Source organism: Diadema antillarum, unplaced genomic scaffold (assembly GCF_040938485.1).
Source record: "Diadema antillarum isolate AM-2024a unplaced genomic scaffold, OU_Dant_1.0 scf00000202, whole genome shotgun sequence".
NCBI classification, from domain to species: Eukaryota; Metazoa; Echinodermata; class Echinoidea; order Diadematoida; family Diadematidae; genus Diadema; species Diadema antillarum.
The window spans coordinates 1,097,752-1,122,770 of NW_027271091.1; the positions used below are offsets into that span (position 1 = coordinate 1,097,752).

The 25,019-nt window shown below is 40.4% G+C and overlaps 1 protein-coding gene across 1 annotated transcript in view; it reads left to right on the forward strand.

Annotated features, from left to right (window-relative positions):
• The first annotated feature begins 248 nt into the window (after nt 1-248).
• The window catches only part of LOC139723907 (uncharacterized), a 46,914-nt gene continuing 22,143 nt past the window's right edge, over nt 249-25,019 (forward strand). The window contains exons 1-2 of the mRNA XM_071635111.1: nt 249-855; nt 16,071-16,446. Of these exons, the coding sequence (XP_071491212.1) occupies nt 332-855; nt 16,071-16,446 (900 nt within the window). The 5' untranslated portion in view covers nt 249-331. The remainder of the gene's footprint in view (nt 856-16,070; nt 16,447-25,019) is intronic.

Below are 25,019 nucleotides of genomic sequence, written 5' to 3' on the forward strand. Positions count from 1 at the left end.
AGTGTTGTCTGTATAGTGATCGCCCTCTACTCACACACAAACACACACACAGACACAGACACACACCCACGCATGTATCATCACACACAAACAATACACACATACAACCACACACCCCAACTCTTTCTCATCTTCACTCACTCGCTAACTCTGAAGTTGTCGGGAGTTCGCGACGCGCGCAAAATTAGAGGAAGCTTGTTAGTGTCGGACCAGGCGTCAAGGCGAAAGGACGTACGTGAAACACTCTGGGATTCAGTGCAGCATAGACTAGCAATCAGCAAGCGTCTGTGTTCTCTTTGATGGATGGTGGAGGAGCAGGCTAACAGTTCAAATGGCTCATGGATCATCGACAACCGCCTCGCCTGTCTACCCATCGGGCATCGCCACGCCAGGGGGACGCTTCATCTCGTCCGATTATATCGTCTATGCGAACTCGACCACGCAGGTCGTAGCAGACGATGGCGGCAACGAAACCCGGTGCTTCTCTGGATCTCCGGAGTGCGTGTGGTTGTTCTACGGTCATTACAGCGACCTGACGCAGCTAGCCAGCGTCCATACCATCTTCGTGGCCCTTTTTCTCCTCATCATGGCCTTCGGGATGGCCGGTAACGCCATGGTCATCGGAGTCGTGTGGTCACACCGATCGATGAGGACGCCGACCAACTTCTACATCGTGAGTCTCGCCGTCAGCGACCTCCTCGTCATCACCTTCGTCATGCCACTCAAACTTGTCGAATACGGCGCGGACATTGACTACTCAATATTCAACACGGTCCTGTGTTCCTTCACGGCCTTCGTCATGCCTGCTTTCATATTCACCAGCATTTGGACTCTGGTGGCGATATCCGTTGATCGGTAAGATACGATCGCCTGGTCGACGGCTCTCAACAGGTTTTACAAAAATCGTCAATTTCTTTGTTTGTAATTTCCGTTCGGAGTTCACCCATTTTTGGTTTACGTCATTTTAAAACCTTTCGCACAGCTGGCCTTTTGATTATCCTTTGATAAATTACCACCAGTACATCCTCTTTTTTCGGCCTCTTTTCGCTTTTTTTAAACTAACGCTTTTCGTCCGCGGCTTTGTGTCCTTTAAACGATTGCATGGGATAAAGATTACTTCATCCTTATTTTGTGAGTTTTTGTTTTTCTTGTCTTTGCCTTGTGGTCACATTATGTGCCAAATGCTATGTCTTTGCAAAAACACAAGTTTGAAACCTTATTTCCAATAAGGGTCGCTGCAATGTATTAAGCCACTGCATATGGGATTAGGGTGTGCTATATACAAAGACCAAATATCCTACACTCTGCTAAGACTACCAGAAATAGCATATTTCGGAGACAACTGGTTAATATCCAGTCGGTGGTGGTGGTGGTGGGGGGGGGGGGGGGGGATGGGACTTACCATCCTCTTAGCTGGTAGAACTCTTTGGCATCGCACAATAGCGTGATGAAATTTCACCCCGAGATGGCATTCAGGATGATGTACGCCTGTGTCCAATTTCAGCTAAAATCAATTTTGTCAGCATCTGTGAGAAATAGAGGATGTTTTTATCCCGTGTTTTCGGTAGTGTATACAGCCCCACCGACGTCTAAGAGAAAGGGTGAGAGAAAGAGAGAGAGAGAGAGAGAGAAAGGGGGGGGGGGGGGGGGCAGGTGGGGTGTGGGGAGACCGGTCCTGTCTCACCTCTCTACAAGATAAAGTCCTACAATTACATTGTCGTAATTTTATCTACCACGTGATCAACCATTCGTTCGAAGATGAAAATGTACATTCCTGGTCCAATTCCCTTATACGATGTTCATTTTATCATGATTGCTACAATCCGTGACACAGTTACCGCAATATTTTTCCATGAAATGTAAATTGGCATTGGCATTAAGATGCATTCATCCCCTTTTTTCTGATTTTTTTTTTTTATATGTCATCACGAAACTTTGCTTTTATCAAATGAAAGCGAGGTTTTTCCTACAGAGTAACGTTTTGTTTTTTATGGAATCATAGAAATGGAAATAAGGAGTGTACTGTGGAATGCGCTTTTAAGGAGAAAGCCTATGTTTCGAGTTCTGCTATGCCATTGAATAAAGAGGACTACGAGTTGTTAACAGTCATTCTTCTCTGAGGAAATGTACAAGAACAAGAACAACAACAAACACTTTAAAAAAATGCAAAAAGAAAAACCGCACACACACGAAACAAACAGTTAGCTGCTCAGTTGAGAGTCGAGAGTTAGTTTGATAAAAGCACGGACCAACGATGTAGCTCCATGATAAAAGCACACACGAACCTGCAAATAGTTAGCCAGCCGGAGTGTTCCCCGGGGAGTACGCGGGCGCACTGCCGACGCGGATTTTCATTCCAGACCTGAACAGTAACATCTGTGTGCGTGTTCTAGTTCTCCACTACACGGCCTCTCCCTGTTCTTCAAAGGTTAAACAGGACGTTATCAGTTAAATCATTACCATTAATACCATCATCCTTATCCAATATATCAATATTACAGAGATTATCATATATGATCATCGTTTAGTAAGCATTTGATTGATGACGAATGAGATGTTTCTATACTTTGTGTTCAGAAGTGTAACTTGGCGTAATCAAAATGACTCGATAACGATCAGGAAGATCAGCGCTTTCGGTCGACATGAAATAGGGTCTATACTATCCGTATGATGTGCTTGTCAGACTATTCATAGCAGTAATCTGTGGAACAGCACTACGGCAGCACATACACCTTGAGAAATTCAAACTATCTTATTGAATGCGACCAGACCAGCTGTACACACAAGAAAAGATCTGATGTACTGACATTTAATATTGGCAGCAACTGATTCCAGCAAAACAGACAATTTTTTCCCTCTTTTCCTCATATGAGGAACTTTATTTTCCATGAAACTTCACATTTCACGTCATCCACAAATATACCAAATGCACGTTGAATAATTATTCTGACAGAAAAAAAATAACAAACGTAAATGAATGTAACCAGCTGAAATAGTGTTGTATTCTTCTTAATCCACTTTCATCAAATATTGACTGATTGCAATTTAAACTGATATGAAATCTTGCTGTCAAATCTTTATACCTAAGAAATCATATTGAAAAGCCAATCATTTTCTTCATCATTTTCTGTGACATAATTCCAATCAACAATAAATTGAGCACAATTCAGAGTAAAGTTTACTATATTTCATTTTTCTGGTACATATATGACATCCAATGACAATTACCTTTTTGATAAATATCAATTAAAATCTCAACAAATATTTTAAATTAAGCATGAGATTACTTTACAATACATTTTGAGTTTCTTGCATGTCAACAAGAATTGACTTGTAAGTTTCTTTAGAGTTAGACATAGTATACAACCTACCATTCCAAATTTCCCCATTTAAACAAGGTATCTTTGCTGGACAATAAAACAAAAGTCTTCGGATGAATTCAAATCACACCTCGCAGAGACCATGGTAACTCATTAATCAAAGATGAACTCTAGCATCATAAATACATAGAATTATACCACCAAATCAGCAAGTCATGAAAACCTGACGATACGTTTTAATTTCTCGATGCTTTGGAACACCACCCAATTTTTTAGACAAGAAGTAGCACTCTGTCTCCAAGATCTCGAGAAAGGACTTGACGTTCGAAATCTTTTTGATGATTTTTGGATGTATACTTTCATGTCTTCAAGAGCTCAGTGCAACCCTCAATAACACAGCAAAATCGAATTACAAAGAAAGAGAAAGAGGGGGGGGGGGTGGGAAGGAAGAAAGAGACCGACAGATATGCGTACAGGCAGCAGCTGATGGTATTCTTTGCGTTGTTGTCTTTGAGTTTTGAATAGCTGATGTCAATTCGCATAACATTTTCCAAAAAAAAAAAGAAAAAAAGAAATAGTTCCTCATGAAAACTTTTACTAAGAACAGAAAACAAGTCTGACGACATCTCATTCATTATGCAGTTACGACAATAAGTGATTGAATTTATTTTTAAAAATCCACACATGGACACACGCACACGCATACGCAGAAAATTGATATTACGGAAACATCGATCTTGTTTCTTCAAAGCCAACCCAAGTCACGAATGCAGTGACTCTTACAGCGCCATACTCCATTAAAGTTCCGTAGTGTTGTAAAGAGATAAAATAAATCGTTTGTTTGGATGTGACAGACTTCATTAGACCCTATATGGGTGGAGATTGATGTATATTGGCGTTACGGTGACTGGATCTCAAACAAGTGTTTGAGCACCGTGGCAGAGTAAGCAAGGCTCTGGATTTTTAAACCGGAAATCATGGGATCATTTTCCCCGGCCATGCACATTCTTGGACAATGTCCTTCGTGATAAAAGCAGCACTCAATGCGATTATGGCAGGGCCTTTGGGAAATGTGTAAAAAGACAAAGAGTTTATACAAAAAAAACCCTCAAAACTCTTTTGTTCTAGTAACTTTTATGTTTTTCTTTCCAATTATGGCTCTTTCCTAATGAAGCAATGTTAAAAAGAGAACTCACTTTTTTCTGCTTCAGGAGTGTGACTGTGTGACAGACATGGCGCATTGGACGACACCAGCATTACTATTATCACCATCGATATTATTGTATAATTTTTCGCCACTTCTGTTAATGTATTCAAGCCGAATGCGATACGAGAAGTATCGCCGACATTCATACTGAGCCCAAATCGCCCCAAAGCTCATCTGACCACCTCCTCCTCGGATCTTCTTTAGCCTGATGGAGAATGCCCACAACCCATTTCAGACATTCGTCATCCATTCTTTGCCAACTCGGTTTGATGTCAGGGAAAGTAATTTCAGGAAATTCAGATTGGGGAGGCTTTACGATGAATGCATTAAGCACCAAGATATATATTGCATATAACGATGGCGAATCTTGTCAAAGTGAATTACCAAATCGCTCTTCCGTCACTGTCTTGATCAGTAACGAACATATAGAACGTGTAGAACGCCCACAGAATCACCCAGTTTCATCCTATATTTCACCTCATGCTCACAGTGACTAGGCCTACTGTCAAATTTGATCACACACAAAAGACGCACCAAACATATTATCCCAGACAGGAGGAGATAGAGAAGAGGGGTTGATTATTTGGAACTGTTGGAAACTAAGATACCCATTAAGTAATCTGTGGATCTGTGCGTGGCATTATTGCATTATTCAGTAACGCCGTAAGAAGAAAAGAAAAGAAAGGGAAGGGAAGAAATACACCAGGCGCTCTCTTATCAGTTCAAAATTGACGTTACTTTTGAAAGAAAAAGGGGTAAAATCCAGTGATTGTGCATCTTTTCTATAACATTCTTATCTTCTAGATGTGATGTTCCTTTATATTCAGGCAAGCAAACAAACAAACAAACACACTCATTTCTCCCTATACGAGTCAACGATTAGTAAAAGGAGCTGCATGAATCCTTTGGCAGCTTAAAAAAAAGAAAGGAAGAAAATTCGGCTCGCAAAGAATTCCACAGCGGAGCCATCGTTACCACCCCGAAGCGCTTATTACGTCAGAACCACTCTCCGTTTTCCATCTTGTCAGCACTGAACGGACAACACCACCAAGTATCCAAATTAACAGCAATTTATTTTGCACGAGCAAAGTGAATCGATTGGCCGCATGGTGTATAAAGTCTGATATCCCAGAAGGCATGGCGTATCGTCTGCCTTATTTCTTTCTTCATCCGCAAGAAATATCCTTCAGGTTTGCTAACAAGAATGGACAATTAAGTCTCGAATTTGGACACCTGTCGCTGTTTTCCCTTTACTCCTTGACAAGCTGCAGCATGAACATGATTTCCAGTAAAATAGAGAGCACCGACGTATTTTCATCTTGTATCAAGAAATATACAAGTCCCTCATCTGGAGCCACATAAAGAGAGAGAGAGACATCGTTGACGGCAGCAAATATGCCGTGATCAAATTACAAAGCTCGTGAAACTTCAATACAAACTGGTAACACGCTACATTATGTTATACATGTCTTTGTCCTTCATACGTTTTGACGTATATCTCTAAACCATTTACGGACGAAGTGTATAAAAGCTGCGAGAATATTGCCATCTCACAAAAGCCCCTTATTCAGTCAATGATGGGGTTGTAAGGTCTAGGGAAAACAAGGATGATAGACGACGACTCCAGTGGAGAAGAGTGATGCTCTTATCAATAATAACCGAAGGTGTTGTAAATGAGAACAGGAGAATTCGGTAGAATTTTGTCATCTTGTCATGGTGACAAAACAATTGTAGTGGCTGTTAATTGCGTCGTAAATATTTGTAATATAATATTCAATGCATAATATCCGTGGCACCCAGACACTTTTTATCTAAAAGCCGATGCGTGCCGCCAGAAGATGTGCAAAACACGAAATTTGAACTTTGGAAGGGAAATATCCTATCGTGTTTAATGCGATTACACGCAGTATCATTTGGTTTGGCGAGATGTTTTCGTATTTTTTTGTTTGTTTTGTGCTTCCGTTCAAAATCGGCAACAGAATACGGGAAGAAAAAAAAAATGAGATCACGTTAAATTGGATGGGATCTATTGTAACCCATGCCATATGTAGGTATTAAGAATTACCGGTATGCCGCTTTTTCATGATGTTTTTGTTCATGTAATGTATTGTGAACATGTCAAAGTTCTCTGTGGACAGCCTGGTCACTTTAGAAAAGTGCTATGCTATGATGTTCGTCATTGCATACAGCATAAAAATAATGGATTAAAATGTTGCCAGTAAAGATGTGACCCGTTTAGCTGTTTTGGGGAAATTACTTTTAGGAAAGGTTATGGATGCAGTCACTAGGCTGTTTGTGCAAGTAGCATTTTCTTTCGGAAAAACTTTTACCCAGACGTCTAAATGTCGGGTGTCTATATGAACACAATTGTGACCAAAATGAAAGAAAAACAACAACTGAAAAGCATATTAATCATTTATGGCAAGTCATTCGCGAAAAGACCGTGCAAGGCACCCTATATCCCATTTAATTTATTCTCACTTTCTGAATATTTTTGTATCAACTTCGATCAAGATGAAATCTCTCTCGGTTGAAAATAAAAATTGTTTTGAGGTGAGTCATCGGAAAGAACGACAATAGTAGACATTTCCCACTAGAATCATCATGCTGAATGCCGTTGAATCTATTTTGCTTCCATACAAGCCCTAACAGCAAACATTACATGGCAATGCATTTAAAAATGATAACTTTAGTATATATTTCATGTAGATATAGATATACATGTATGTATGTATGTATTTATATTCATATGACATTATTGTTACAAGCATCAGTATTATTGTTGTTAGCAATTCGCAAGATTTAACTTAAACGGCCATGGAAATGTGAGTAACGCCCAAAAGGTGTCAAGCTGATCTTTTAACGAACAAAATCAACAAAATCAATTTTAAAAAAAAAGTCTTATCAAGGGACCATGTTCCATTGCGTGTATAGACCGATTCGGTTTGGATGCTGTTTTTTCATGCTCATGTCTATATCAGCCATAACTGGGGGGGGAGGGGGAGGGGGGGGAGGGGGGGGGGGGCCTTCGGTATGCATAACAATAGTTAGTTTATGCACTGACAGAGCAATGTACCTGACTCATTGCATAACCTATTGAATCATCTTTTCTTCTAATGTTGGAAGCACCCCAGTGATGGCTGGCATAAGTTACAGTGTTTTAAAACCGGATTGGTCTACACACGTCCTCTCAAATCATCAAGCTCAGTTTGCTGAGCAAACAAGAGAGGGCGCGAAAATGATTGACTATAGGAATGGTGTGCACATCGTTCAAAGCTGAGATCGCGCATCAAGAAAGGTGCATTCTTGTTGTTAAAAAATTGGTTTGTTACAAGCATTCTTTATGAGATACTTAATCTGCGCGCGCGCGCGCGCACACACACACACACACACACACACACACAAAGCGTTCAGTCTTATTGGGTCTGGCTACTTTGTTCATCATGCCACTTTTTCGTTAACGCTTGAAGTCATCTTATTTATATGGTACATTTTCATCGACTTTCAATATCAAAGATAATATCATCAACTGAAAAAAGAAGAACAACTTGACTTATGATTTTTGTCGGCAAACGGAAATGAGTTGAATTCTAACGCCCCAATCAATTTGTTACTTGAGTATCTATACAGGTAGTTGAAGCAATTTAGGAGAATCATATTTCATGTGAGATATGAATTCTGTCCTAACTATCGACACAGCTCACTTTAAATGTCAAAGAACACCTAATGTTGCAATTAATCATAATTGTGTCCCAAAGCTCAGTTTCCTGACAACTCCATCATTTCACCCCGCCGCCAAGGGGAGACTATACATGACAGTATAGCAAATGTCAGCGCAATACCTAAATATCCATTTACATGCCAAAATCTCTTTCAGTTACGCCCGCTCGATTATGTGAATCATAGAGTTTATGAAATTAATATGACAAAAACAATAAGTATACCAACCCGCATGGGATCGCTCGATAAGAAGAATTGTGTCTAGGATGCATCAGGCTGAAATCACGACTTGCACGACAGCGAACGAGTTTGTTTATTGATTTTAAATGTGGTCTTTGAAATTAAGACCAAGATTTCATATGATGAATTCCTATGGACATTTAAGAAAATATCGAAACAATAAACGGAGATCTGATTAATTCCGACTCACACGCGCAGACGATCTACCACGGATATGAATATATTCCGCTGTGGCGCGCGCACCACGGAGGCGCTATATTTTCATGGTCGCATAACGCCAGTCAACACGGCCGCATATTGGCGGGACAGCTTCGAAAACAATCAGTCGACAGGTTTGGTATTGCAAAGCGATGCCTACTCACAGACATTGAGGAGTGAAAAAAAACACACATCGCCAGCTTTGCTGATGATAGATCGATTTCCCCTTTTTTTTTTCTTTTAATTGCAATTCTGAAACACTTCCATTGAGTGGTTTACCATCCCGGGCTGGGGTGGTATTTGGGGAGGGCGTTTGACGTTTAGGAAGAGTAATCATTGTTGCTGAAAGCATTGACAGTCAGCTGCAAGAAGTGACACGGATTTCATTGATGCTTTCTGTTCTGCAGATCGCGTTAATCGGAGAGTCTACTTATTGACCCACTTGCAGAAAAAGCATAAAGCAGAGGAGCAATGAACAAAGAGCTCTTATTACGCAGGCCTGATCATAATCTAGACACATGCTCAACAAAATCGTGTGTTTCATGGAACAATATATTTCTCTATGTCGATGTTACTTCTTTTGTATGGAAACAATGTACAAAGACTGCAGATCCCTTGATAATATATTTGATTGTTTGGCAAAGGTCACCTGAATCCTAATTTGATCGAACAGAATATTATTTTCGAGGAAGTGAGATTGATCTAACGCTAAAGCCGCCACGAAATTATAGCTTTTTTCATAAAGTCACAATAATATTCTTATGCTTCCTTAGTCGTCCCAATAAAGAATGCAATCACGACTTAATTACGCATTAAGACAATTCGTTCAGTTAAAGTTTGAAATTCCAGCCATGGAAATAGATTCCGCGTCATACGAAATATATCGGTGATTACAGTCATATTTACTGCAGAGAACACGTACAGATTCATTTGGCTCTCGTGGTATACCAACTGCATGGGCCATTTGTGAAAATGTTTGTCATTGCCATAGTAAGTGTAATTATGAAACTATGTAACTCACGATAATGTCTGTTTATGAATGTGAAACTTTTCTCTGCAAGACTTGTTTTTAATGATGTAACGTAATTTATTTTGATCAATCATGCTGTAAGAGTATTTTTACTTCATATTTGCGCACGATTATTCAACATTTCCCGCTTCATTCATCTAACATTTAAATTCAATTTAATTTTCAATTCAGAAGGATTTTATTTCCATGTAAAGTACTACAAAGTACTACAAAGTACTACAAATTAAAGTCATTTGCTAATCGAAGAGTATTTGCTTAAAAAATATAAATGGAGTGCGAACCTACTAAGTATAGCATGTACTTCACCAGATGTAAATGAAGTACTGAAACCCTTGTATAAAACTAGACAATCACATGGATTCAATTCAGTAAAGGTTCTCACATATAGTCTCTAGTAATGCCAGGGAAGTAATTTAGCCTGCGCAAAAAAAAAAAAAAAAAAAAAAAAAAACCAAAAACTTGTTCGAAAGCTGAGAGGGGTCTTGCAAGCGATAAGTTTTTGTCAAATGATGGACCGTACTTTTTTGTTTTGTTTTGTTTTGTTTTGTTTTTGATATGTGGACCAGGCATTCATGCCCGTTTGAATATTTATGAGCAACCATCTCTTAAACTCAAATCTCCAATTTTCTCATGACTTTGCCGGCTCTTCTTGGGGATTTGTGATTAGGTACGATGATGAAGATTTCAGGTAGGCAATCGGGCATAATTCTCGTCGTCTTATTTCCCATCTAGTTTTCATTTCTACTTTTTTTCTTCCTTAACGACCAAAGTACTCCGTATACATTCGGAAGATTGCCAGCCAGCCATACGAAAGCAAACGAAAAGCTGATGAAAAGTGACGTGCGTAAAGTGCCTGCTTGATTGAAGTACATCAATCGAGGCGCGCGTCACTGGAAGGTGATGTCAGAGGTAAGGGTGGTGGGTGAATCCAGGCGGTGCAAGCCAGATTATGGTAGATAACCGATGACCTTGGCGGCGGATAGAACAAATTGCCTCGCTCATGTATTCTAAAGACAGTGTGGAAGAGGGAATGATGTTGTTACCTCCTCTAACGGACACGTGCGCTTTATCATTGTGAATATGCAGCATACCAGTGTTTCGGGGCGAAATGTGGATTGTGGAGCTCGGATGAAATCCGACACGAAATTGATGCTGGCAATGTACCGCGGCGATCGTCCACAGAGAATGCTTCTCGCCCGAGAGCTTGGCATCTGTGATACGACCGTGTTTTGACAGATCAGAACTTTATTACCCTCTTATGAAATCGAGTTACACTCATTTTGTGGTGTCCCAAGCACAATTCGCCGGGTTGTTGAGGGTTAACAATGTTGAATTACCATGAAGCTGACGAGATAAGCTGTCTGGAAGCCACCAATGATCACGTCCCTCAAGTCTTAGTCTAGAATGTCTGATGACGGCGTGATACGAAACCTGAATGCGCTGTGACTCGGACGAAAAGACGCAGACACATTAGAATCTATATAACTCTTTCTATCACCACCTTACAGCGTACCGATAATCAAAGCTTGAACCCCCCCCCCTTCAACAAGAAAGAATGTCTCTTGAACTTTACGTCATATTCACAAGTCACAATCGGCTCCGATGAGTGGGTAGAGTCCAGCTCATCATTCCCGGCGCCCTCACGGTGCTTGGCCCTGTAGGGATGGATGGCCGGAAATCAGCACTTCTTGTTTGGCGGCTAGTCAGTGGGTGTAGTCATTAAGCAGCCGAGGATACCCGACTGTCTCAGGTGTTCTTGTGCAGCCCTCGTCAGTGTCAAACGTTTTCGGACGTGCATTTCTCAAGGCAAGGCAAGGCAAGGCAAGGCGATCGCCGATGAAAAGGGCGATTAGCCTTACGAAAGGAGAAATTACTCCGATGTGAAGCTGATGTGGAGTGAGGTATTGAACAAAAGCACAATATTACGCTAATAAAACTGAAAGCAAAGCAAACAGACATCCATTTTTTTTTAAGAACACGTGAATGCAACTAAGTTGATGAGCATGGTGTCCTACTCATACAATGTATGATAAAGCAGCAATCGGTGCGCACACACACATACGCACACACACACACACACATACGTATACTTCTCTATATTATATATTATGTGGATGTAAACACATAATGAGCATCATGATAGCACATACGTATAAAATACAAAGTGCACATGCGCTCGATCCACTTTCTGAGAAGACATTCAGCCATCCCACCCCTGACGACGCACATACTCGACGTTCAACCACAGTGGCATCAGTGCCATCCATTTCGACTCATTGTTTGTGTACAAACGCCTTGAGTGCTGCGGGGCACAAGAATATGAGTAATCAGTCTAAGAGCGCAATATTTCGTCGTACTATATTTTTTTAAAGGTTCTTATCCACTTGATTATTTACAGCTCTGCTGCTTTCTTATCTTAGTTTTCAGTCCAAGAGCTTTCTCTAGATTATAATAGATTGTCCTTCCATGACTGGATGCTCATGAAACGTAAATTCCTGAGTAAAGCAAAGTGTTAAATTAGACGATCAGTGGCCGGGTATGCACATCAGTTTCGACGGGCCTCAAAGGAACAAGATTACAAAGCAAGCTTTTAGCTGTTTTGATGTTTGTTTTGTTTTGTTTTGATTTGTTTTGTTTTCGTTCCATTGCCATACAAAAGAGAGCAGATAAGACTGGCATTAGCTATTTGAATATCAGTTGCCATCTACGGATTAACTCTGTCTGTGGAAGTGAGTCAAACGTGCACACATTTCACACAAATACCTAATAAACACAGGAAATAAACGTGGCACAAAGAGGGTTAACAATGCAATTACAATTAGCACAGTCTCGCTGGCAGAAAATGGTCGCGAATCTTTCATCGCCAGATAAGAGGACAAACAGAGTATGTCACAAAAGCACTGAGCCAAAACGAAAAAAATGGACCTGTATTTCTTTCTTTTTTTTTCACGCTAACTTTGTAGCTCCTAATCCCGTAAGTGAGAGAGCGCGACTCTTCACGGCTTCAATCATGTCGGCCGTGAACTTCGCCGGGGAATATCTAGCGTCGGGAATGGAGGAATGGAGTCATTCCACATCAATATTCATTGGCCATGATTTTACCCCGCGCCGTTCACGCGTCTTGCCTGCTCGTCTTTCACTGCTCGGTGTTTGCATAACGCCAATATATTGGGCGTTCACCTTTTTTCTTTTTTTTTTTTTTTTTTTTTTTGCTCGCAGATCGGCATTTCGCAACTGTATTGTTTACACCTCGCAATGATACCCCCTCACTCTCCCTCTTTTCTTCTTCTTCTTCATCATCGTCTTCTTCTTCTTTTTTCTCTCCCACTTTCTCTTCCTTTCTCTCTTGCTGTCTTTTTGAGAAAAAACAATGATCAGGCACTGGCCTCTTGCCTGTATATAAGTTTTGTTTTTCACATCTCTCTTAAAGTTCGTTGCTGGCCACAATTTACAGACGAACGTTAATCGTCAAACTGTAAAAACAACAAACAAACAACAAACAAACGTGTGTCTTTGCATGTGTTTGTGTGTTTGTGTGTGTGTGTGTGTGTTTCTGATGTATGTGTACGCATGCCTCGTGCATGGACTTGCTTTCGCTCTCTCATGCCAACTCCAAAGCTATACAGCATCCTATCCAGCAGCGTGGCGCCACAGGCATTGTCCCGTCCAATCCCAGCCTCCCCTACGTCACACCACGAACTCCCCAACCTTTTGTGGTACGCCACCAGCGGGTAGATAAAAAAAAAATAGCCCCCAAAACTGGGAGTGGCAAGCTGGGATGACAGAACGTAATCGACACGGGACGTAGCCGCAGTGGGGTGGGAAGATGGACTGTTGAGGTTTGTTCCCGCATCGTGAAGGGTCGAAGCGTGTGCTTTCATCATCATCATCATCTGAGCGCATTAATTTTATCTGAAGTTTGTACACAGATGGCTCTTTGAGGAATAATTCTGTACTTTATTTTTCTTATTTGTTTTGTTTTAGGAACCGGGCGATCATGCGTAACTGATGAGGAAGGGATGGGGGTATGATATCCACGTGCATAGACAGGCAAATGTCATGCTTGATAACACGAAGATCTCTCTTTTCCAATAATACAATGATTTTGAACGAATAGTTTCATATATGCATGTTTACACCTTTTATTTTGAACTGTATCTGGAAAATATGTTAAAGTGGAAACAAAATTTGATTTGAATATGAATATTGAATTGAATATGTCCAGCTGCGAATTACGCGAATGATCCATGTTACAATCTAAGTCTCTATAATACTTTAAATGTGAAATGAGGGACAATGCTTTTAATACAGAATGGTGATAAACACTGAAACAAAATCAAACTTTACATGATGATGAAGATTTTGGCCTCGTTATACATGTTTCATACCCCGGATTTTCCTGTGTCGTTTATCTTTTGTATTTACTGTATCATTTCATTTTCGGGAAGTTTCATACCGGAAGTAGAACCGTGGTGTGAAAGCCATGGGTGCATTGAAATTCATGGATTCGTCTTCGTTTATCCGACACGTAGTCATAAACTATGTAAGCCCTCATTCCACTGACCATCGGAGTCTCTTGCGATCCCCAAAATGTAAAAATTTCAGCGCTCCAACGAGTTCCTATGAAATCTGATCTGACAATCTCCAGAGACTCGCATAAAGGATCACCAAAAGGCCCCAGAATCAAGACTCAAGTTGACCTGTCCGATGGCTGTTTAATCATCGGAAACTCGTCTTCAGTGTCAGACATGTTGGATGGAAATCTGATGAGGCAAGATCGTCAGATGAGGATCACGCGCGACATGTCTGACACTCACCTGATAGTCGACCAACCAAGTCGGATTCATCAGACTGCGATCCGATACATTTCGGTTGATGGCCGGAAGCAACAAACTTTGCTTCCGAAGGGTGACCGATGAGGAAAAAAAAATCTGTGGAATGGGGGCATTAGCTCTGAGCTGAATTCCTTCATCGGACAATCTATAGCCTCGTCGCATCACGCTTAACATGTCTGACACTAACGTGACAGTCGACCAACACGTGTCGGATTCATCAGACTGCGATCTGATACACTTCGGTGGGTGGCCGAAGCAAAAACTGTGCTTCCGACAAGTGGCAAATGAGAAAGAAAAATCCCTTTGGAACGGGGGTATTATGTATACAGCATTTCATGAATCCTCGATTCTGATTGATTGAAATGAGCTTCAGGAATTCAACAATTGTCTGTAGTTTTATAGTACCCAGACTGCCCTATAGTATCAAACCGCCCCATAGCATTTAACTGCCCTCTATTTAATTGGTATGTACGCGTTATGACACGGACGTGCGTATACATGGCGTGCATGTATACTGTAAACGCTTGCCTTCCATTGTGCGAGAGATGACCCTTGACCGACGCGATCGTAATTCAAACGTCTATGGCAGCGAAGGAAAAATTAAATCTCTTTCAATTCTTTTTCCGCAAAGAAAAGATATATACAGCTTTTATTAGGTGTATTGTTACTAATATTGCCCCTTGGGATCTCGACCTCATGGCATGATTCCCGGAGCAAACTCCTCGGGCCATAGCACGGAGTTGAGATCTCTCCGGGTGGGGCAATAATGTACAGATGTACCACAATGCCCCGAGCAGTTCATCGTATTAAATCTGTGTAATCATACCGTATGATAAAACGCTGTTGAATGATGTTTAAAGGGGAAGGCTAGTAACTGATCAGTGGGAATCAGTGGAAATGCTGGGAGATGATTGTTCCAATCCTTATGGGATTCATTCAAGAGTTCATTGTATATATATTGTTGTGTGAAAATGATTTGCTTCAGAATGGTCTCATATTCAAGTAATGTGCAGATTAATGCTCCGTCACTGACCAGGGACGCTAACCTGGAAGCATTAAACTGCACATTACTTGAATATGAAACCATTCTGAAGCAAATCATTTTCACACAACAATAGATATACAATGAACTCTTGAATGAATCCCATAAGGATTGGAACAATCATCTCCCAGCATTTCCACTGGTTCCCACTGATCAGTTACTAGCCTTCCCCTTTAAAGCTCTTGGCTCGTAAAGAAAAGCCTTGGGTTCGAATCCTGACCGGCTCGTGAATCCTCGAAAAGGATAATTATCTCGACCAAAGTGTATGAATAGTGGGTGCCCAACGTTTGGGATGGTCCATGATCGTAATCTCAGGGTTCTCTGTGAAAACAATGCTGGCAATGAAGGGCCACTCTAAACAAACAATGCATGCACTCTGATTAATATAATTAACACAGTTGCAAAAGCAATATCTTAACTCACTCTTGTAATCATTCGATCCTCTTGTTTGTTTGTTTGTTTTTTCGTTTCCTTGCAGATATCTCGTCATTATCCATCCACTGAAGGCGCGGTCCTTTAACACCCGATCTCGGGCTCTTCGCACCATCGGCATCATCTGGTTCGCCCCCTTCGTCCTGCTCTCTCCCTACTTCTACCCGTATCAGACCCTCCGCTACTACTTTCACAGCAACATGGGCACCATCCGTCGGCTCGTGTGCACCGACCGTTTTTCCGATTTTGGAAAGGTGTTCGGGATCTGCTACAACCTCTTCTTGTTCGGCATTCTCTTCGTCATCCCCGTGTTCCTGCTAGGGTTCAGCTGCGGCTCCATCGCCAAGCGGTTGATGAGCCTCACGGAGGATGAGAAGATGCTGAAGAACTCGGTTAGAAAGGAGGAGGCCAGCCGTCGAAAGGTCAGTAATTCATTCATTCATTCATTCATTCATTCGTTTTATTTCATTCTTCAGATAAACAATTGTAAAATAGCAAGCAGTCATATATACACAATATGTACAGGTATAAAAATGTTAAGAAAAAAAAAATTCAGCAATCAAATACAGTAGAACAAACAGAGTCCATTTTAATAAAGAAAAATGAAATAGGATGTGTGATATCAGTAAAAGCCTGTGAGGCTTGACAGGTAGATACACCCATTACGTACACACAAAAATGACTACAGCACAAAATTACTCAATGTATGTTTGTGTGTGGACGTGAGTGTATAGATGTGTGTGCATATGAATGTTTAACAGGAGGTTGAGTTCAACATAAAAAGACAAAAGATGGAACTTATACTTAGTTTTAAATGAGTTCAAAAATCGGATATTGCGTCACGATGGAGGCAGAGAATTCCATATAATTACTGCTGTCCCCTGCTTTGGCCACCGTTTTGCGACCTCATTCATACATCTTGTCCTTTCTTACTTTTTTCTTCCTTTCTCTCTTTCTTCCTTCCTCTATCTCTCCCTCTCTCGCTCTCTTTAAATGTGGATCACATATTGATCGTTGAAATAGTTTACAATGCTCTCAGAATGTGTGTCATTGTAATGATGCATAAATTTGTTACCTGTTATCTGTATCTCAACCTGATTACCTGTCGGGAGTACGAAAGCAATCATAGCGGCGAAGCTCATGGTTGTAGTTTGGGGCCATTTCACGCTTTATAGGCAAAAGGTAGCGACGTTACCGTCACATTTATATAAGCATGAAAGTCATCAGGCACGTAGGTTTAAACTAACGATCGTGCTTTGCACTGAATTACTTTTACCTGGAGACGTGGGTCTGTAAATCGTGTTATGTGGGACAGAAACGGGGACAATTATATTATATCTTCCTTTGTCTCCTGCACTGTTAAATCAAGGGGTCTTGATCTGTGTTGCCTGAACGTAACGATTCCAGCTTGTCAACAACTTGATGGCATATATACCAATACCGTGAGTTGATATCCCAATTCCTTGGTGATCTAAAACGTGACTAGTCACTACAAAGTCGCCGAGGATTGATTGTCTGATTTTGGTATACATTTCCAAGACTCAAAGCGCCCCCCGCGATATGCACGTTGCAATTTAAAAGAAAAACAGACTTTTTTTTTTTGTAGGGATAGGAGGAAAGGGATAAACACACCTGTGCGAAAGTCGGCTCTGACGCTTAGATGCAACAGGAAATGGAGGTGATTGCGCTTCAAACGCAACGAAGGTCATTTTAAAACGACATAGTTACGTGCTTCTAACCACACAGAAATATTTCAATCGCGAAGTATCCCCACATTTTGAAGTTTGTAGAGGAGGAAGTTAAGGCATGAAGCGTTTGATCAATATCGAATAATTTACTTTTCAATAAATCATTCATGTCATCAGGTTTGGATGTCTTTCTCTTTTTAAAAAAAATAATCAATGTGGAAATGTTTTACAATCTATATCTGAAATAGATATCATTTAAAATATTCTCAAGTTATTTTCATATTTCTCACGAAAGTAGCACACACACACACACACAGAAAATACAATTATGCAACACCAAAATTATACAAAGCATAAATTGGCTGAAACTTCATCGGAATGTACAACAGTCTGTCTGAGTATAATCACAAAGGTCTATTTAGAGTTAAGATATAGTCAAAGCACGAGAACTGAGATGGGGTCTATAACGTAAAAGCAAGCTTGTTTCCTCTTCCAATGCGTCTGTAGGTATGCACTACAAAGTTTAGGGAAGAAGTAGTGATGTATCGTATCGCTATGTAAATTTCGTCTCTGTCCTATAGTCCAGCTTCACTCACGATGGTGGTCACGTGCTTTTTTATCACCCCTTATCAGAATAAATGAGTATTGATAATGTATAGATAAGAGCAATACCCGTTTAAAGTTAGGGAGTATGAGTTTAGATTAAAAAATTTTCAACAATATTGTCATTTGTCGCAGTGCCAATGCGCATTACACTCGTATTTTGTTTTATTCGTGTTGATAATGCATTTTCTTTAAAAAAAAAAAATGCACGAATGAAATCAAATCAAAGCCGATAGATCACCCACACATTCATCTAAACGAGAAAAAAAAATTGTGTTACGAAATATCTTAGGTAACGTGGTATCAGGGGCAGTACAAAAATATCACACATTAATTGTCCTTTACATGACGTGCTCTCTGCTGCGACTCAACATAAAGGATTCATTCTATGTTGAGAGCGTTAAGTCCGACACGGCGTTACGATCACTGATTTCTAGAAGAAGTGGCCCATGCACTCTGTACGAACAACTGGAGTCAACACCTCCGTCTTATCAGGCACACTCTATGGGACTTTGCAAGTAGATTTTTTTAGTTTGTTTGTTTGTTTTTTCAGTAGACTGTTACCGATATCACGTGATGTCACAAGGTTGCGTATGGTTTGCGTGATGTCACAAGGTTGCGTACGAGGTACACTTTTGCGTATGCGTATGGTAATTGAAATGAATTGAATTGAATTGAATTGGGTGATGTACGTGGTAAGATCGCGGCATGCATGGTGGCTTCAAAGAGATTGGCCAATGAGATATCCAGATACCTCCTATGCAGATCAGTGGTTGTGACCCTTCTATACATATTCATTTTGTTTTTAAGATACAGACAACATCATAGCATAACCCAAAACATACTCAGAGAAACAAAAAATATCGTTAGGTTTATGCTTTTAGTCTAGCCTTACAGGGTAATTCCCCACCATTTTCAAATTGAATAATTGGTAGGTCAAAATGGGACCTAATTTAATAAGAAAAAAATATAGAATCACTTGTTTCAACTGCTTTCAATAAGAATTGATGTTACTCACATACAACATTAGAGAGGGTATGTTTTCAACACCTTTTTTTTTCATTTGTTGGTTTTCACGCAATTTTTAAATGAAAATAATGTTTTTCGTCGAAAAATTGGCAGCTACATCTATTTCCTTCAAGGCCAGTGTTACTAGCTTGCTACAATACTGCAATGATTTGATGACAATGACACCGATCACTCTTATTGATTTCATGCTGAAAAAAAAAAAGAAGTAAGGAAGATTTACCCGTGGTATGTAAAGTTCCATTAGAGAGTTCTGAGTAGTAGTGGATGACGTCATCACATTTGGCAGCGTGCATGTGGTGGCTGTGACTGATATCATGTTTAAAACGACATGTGGAAATTTCATAAATCTCTCGGTAAGGTCCAGTTTGTGTCTGTGTGCGTGCGTGTTTTTTTTTTTAAGAAAACCTCTGTCGCTCTGTTTCATAAGTAACGGTCAGCTTGAACATAACAAAGAATTCCAACTTGAAGGTTGGAATTCAGTCAGCGTCTTAAGTAGCTATATCCCGACAAAGGATAGAGAGAGATGGTGATATATATATATATATATATATATATATATATATATATATGAGGAGAGAGATAAACTGTTTCTGAGATAGTCCTTATCATATAAAATCTCATCAAATTTGCAATCACTTCAAGAGTGTTACGTTCTTTCGTTTCGGATAAGGACTCGTGTAGGTACGAGTAGTGTGTTTCCAGCTGAAATGAGGCACATAGCTTACATTAATACCTTCAAGAAAAGCTTGCGTTCTTGTGCCTACTGTTCAGTTGAGGGTTTGATTGGTTTGATTGAAATTCGTGATTGCCGCCCACTTGTGTAAGATGAAATGAGTAAATGGGGAACAGTGTTAATGCAGTTAAAAAATTCTGAACTAAAATGTTATGGAGCGACAGTGTCGTGTCAAATATTACGTCAACACATTGTGGGCGAGGGGCGCTGTTTTGCTGTAATCATGGACGAGATGATTATCGTTATTTTTGTCCTTGTTTCAGAAACGTAGTTCCAGCTTGCTTTTTTTTTTCTTGTCCGAAGAGGAATACAATTGAGCTATCGGTTACGGTTTGTAATTCAGAAGATTCGTTAATTCGAAGGTTCGTAATTCCGTTCAGTTCATTGTAATAACAATAGTACTAACTTTTTTTTTTTCATCTTCGGATAGACGAATCTTATTTCATCTTGGGACTATAACTGAATCTTCGAAATAACTCCACAAATGTTTGCATTAACGAATCTAACTATACTGAATCAATGTATTTTGGATTAGCGAACCTTCGGTCGGAATAACGAACATCACTCGAGTTATCAACGTGATTACAACTGAGGAGGAGGGGTGGTAATTTTGTAATTGCAAAAAAATCAGGTGCGCTGCGGCAGTCATCTCTATAGGCAACGGCAGCCGCTTGGAGTGCCGGGAATTAATTGTTCCCGACCCTTTCTTTCCTTCTCTCTGTCTCGTGCGAAAGGCACTGTTGTCAGCGATGCATTGTCGTTCCCTCACGTCAACAAATTTGATCATAAGGTTTACATTCTGCTGTGATCCTCTGTTAAAAGAATAATGGAAAATGTATTGTGTATGTCTATCTCCATACAAGAAGGGGAGGCACAGTTACGGACGATTACCCAAACACATGTTGATAAGGTCATAATCCCTCTAAAAGATGTTTGAAGAGGGTAAAGTGTACAACATTGTATATACAAATTAGTTTGTGGTCGGTCGGCTGGTCGGTCGGGGCGGATTGGCGGTCTATAGGAAATGCTGCCATTCAAACTGCTTCTCCAGTTTTCAAAAGATTCAGAATAAATTTGACCCACGTTGAGCTCAATGTAAACTGAAGACATGAAAAACTCGATGCAAGGTTGTGCCAGACACATCTTTTTTTTTTCAAAAACTTCTGGAGAGAGCTTTACCATGGTAACAGGATAAAACCTTGCAGATTGAAAGTCTTCTCCACTTTTTACTCGATTAATAAGAAACAAAAACACACATGGTGGCTGCAATATAAAGTTGTACAGGGTAAATTTGCGTTGCCGCGGTATTACAGTGTAACAAGGCCGTAGAATCAGGAAAAGGCCGTGCAGATTGACATTCTTCACTGTGTTAGCGATTCAGAAGAAGACCTGATTTGGCACAAATGGTGATCATGATGTGAAGTTATGCAAGATACATCATTCTTTTCGGCAGTGAATCGGTATAATACAGAAGTGTTAAGTTGAGGGTGTTGCATAGTGTCATTTCTAGTTTCCATTAGAAAAGTTCAAATACAAGCAGGTGTAATTTGCGGAGACGTATATACACTTGAGTTGTTTGTTTGGCGAAAGATTATCAGAATCGATTACATGGTGACGAGATGTCATGATTTTAGTATTTCTGTAGTTACTCTAGCTCATTACTTCCTGATGTCCTGGCGAATCACAGCTACCAGAAGAGAAGAATTGAATGAACCTATACCACTCATGTTCATTTCCTCCGTGATATTCAGTGTGTGGATACACCCTATGCTGCAGTAACACGAGATCCATTTAACGTGACAGTAGTGGGCAGTCCAGAATTGATACTATGGGAGTCTGTGATAAACCCAGCTATTTGATTTTTTTAAAATGAAAGTCAAGATAAAGACAAGGCAACTGGTAATGATGTGAAGAAAGGATAATGCCTACTCGGCTTACTTCGTTCCATCGGGTGATCGCGTTCGTGTCGGGTGATCGCGATACCTGACCTTTAGTCGTAGATTATATGTCCTTATGTATAACGAAGGGTCGGGAGGAGCGTCCGAGAATTAGACTTCTATTGTTTACGAAGTATCGGGACCAGCTTACCCGAATCTTTGCGAATAAACCAGTGCAAATATACGAATGTTCGCGTGTTTTACGCGATATATTACTAGGCTTTTACTCGTTATTATACGGCGACCATCCAAAGTGCGAACGCGATCACCCGATGGAACGAAGTTAGCCATTGCACTCGGAGTGAGGGAAGATTAAGATTCTAGTCTTACACATTAAAGGGATGGTATAGTATTGGTGGAGATGAGGATTGGGCTTTCAACTCTTTGCAAATTACCATTCTAAAAGGAATTCAAATTTTATTAGATAAAAATCGGATTTGGAATGACTGAGACATTCAAAAATAAAGTAAAACAAAGCGATTCTAAAAAAAACAAACAGGTGGGTCTCATCTTTTATTATGATTGCTCTGCTGATATCTCGGCTATTCCAAAACCAATTTTCATCAAATAAACGTTTAATCGCTCTTGGAATTACATGCTCTTTCATATTTCATAAGAGGTTTCTCATTATCTCAAAAAAAAAATGTTAGGAACTTGAAGTTAGGTCTCAGCCAAAATTATAAAATCCCTTTAAGCCCAGTAGTAATTATAAGCGTGCTTCTTGCATCATCTTGCACGTGAAATTATTTTGTAACCACACTGATTTATTGGTACCAATCGTGGACTCAATCGGTACTATCCAATCAGATCGTATTTGAACGGGAGACCATCGTCACAGATTGTATTGCCTGAAATAGACCAAACGTGACAATATCGCATCCAAGCGTACGAACACGTATCGACTCGCATCACCTCGTATCCAAACGTGAAATTTCAAATGAGTTGAATGAAACTTCCACGATCAGTTACGAATGTCCCATTGTGGCGTTCGTAACGGATCGCACGATGGAGGGAACGCCGCTTTCAGCAATCATGGCTTCATTCGCTACGGAATTCCCCGGAACAGCAGGAGATTGATATAATATACCGATGAATAGGCTGTTCCGGAAAAGTAGGCCTACGAGCTCCCACGAGCTTTAAAGTCAGTCACAGTTCAGTATGGCGACCAGTCACGAGTTGTATTTCCCCAAAGGGCTCGAGACCTGGGGGATATAACTGTACTGTCTCTGCATTTTTGCACCACACGTCACTAATGAGTGCATACAAGAGCAAGAATGGCATTTCCTCACTGCAAAACACTCATTCCTACAGCAGTGATTGACGCAACTTGCACACCCTGATTATTTGAAAGCATCGTCATAGTCAGGGAATCTTCAGGGTTCCCGGATGTCCCGTTGCTATGTGACAGCATAGTATTTGATCGCCCCTCTCTCTCTCTCTCCCTCTCTTATTTTCTGTCTCTCTCAGCTATTCTCGCTTCTTGTTTGCGATTCATCTAAAATGCGCCTCGAGAATTTTCCTCCGTTCCTATTAATGCGATAAAACGGCAAAGTTATGAGGGTCTTTCGACCCTAGGGCCCAATTATCTGGCGCAGCTCTTCCTTCACGTACCGTCAAAAGACCTCGCGTGCAAGGTTAAAAACAGACAAACAAACACACAAACAAGCCCAGCACATAACAACAGCAAAACTTGACCCAGAAATGCAAAAGCATTTGAGCTTCGCACAAATAATGATTCCATATGAATATGATTACAAACTGGGGGACCATGGGGACACATCGTTTATCGAGATCAATGGAGTAATGAGCATTTTCTTGCTGAGTTTATCTGGGTGCATAGATACCCATTTGGCAATCACATGGGGAAAATATGATACAGAAGCACTAGGTTAAGTGTGGCAAGTTATACGCTATTATGCGTAATGAGTGCGGCTGCGATAGTCTCACTCCAAGGCACTCCAGAATCAAATAAACTTCATGATAATTACCCTCAGGGGAGTATGGCTGTTTGTAAGCATGCGAACCCAGCGGCACCTACTTCGCACCGCCACTTACTTGGTTGTTGTTCATTCTATTTGGGTGTTTGTATGTGTGTTAAGGGGACCGCAAGATTGTAGAACGATAAAATATCCGAGGTAAACTATTTCCAATGATGCTCAATGGTATACAATAAAATCAACATGAAAAGTGTATGCATTGCATAGCAAAGACTACGAGTAATTCAGTAGGCCAAGTGATGAGAGCGATCCAGTGGGTGTTATGTACTTACAATGATGTCAGAGATAACTGTATGATATGCGACGTCGTAAAAGATTAAAAGAGGTAAAAGTCACAATTAAAAAAAAAACGACAGCAGGTGGCTCGATCCTGAGTTTTGCTCGGTGTACTTATCAACGTGATTCACCTTCAACTATAAAACAGGCGTACTGGATATTGCAAACGACTGTCACATCGTCATGACTTGTCCCTTTTACTTAGTCCCGCGTATTAGTTATCGTGGACAGAATGCTTACGAATTCCCGTTACTCGCTAAAGGTTTTTGTTTTTGGAGGACTATCGCGCTGTCAAAATCAAGGCATTCTACATATGTTATTAGGATCGTGAGTACATTTCGGATAAGAATTGGTCGCTCTTAATGCATAATCATGTCTAAGCGATCATGATAGTATTGCTACGCAAATTTTACAAAATACACTTAATATTTAATTTCGTATTGCGAGATAAGGAAACTGTCAATGACTGTCTGCGTCTGATTGCAAGCACAGTAGATGAGCCATTCACACCACCTCTGCAGAACATAGGCCTAACCTCGTATCGCGTGAAAGATATACATTATAACAGAGTGATGATAACAATACCATGTACCATTGTTGATGTTACCTGCTTCGACGCTATAGAGTGTGCGAACTAAGACAAATATGCCATTCACAGATCGCAGAGTGGCAAACTATTATGGTCAGTGTCAACTGTAGTCAGACAGTCGGAGCATCGCCATCAAAGTGGGG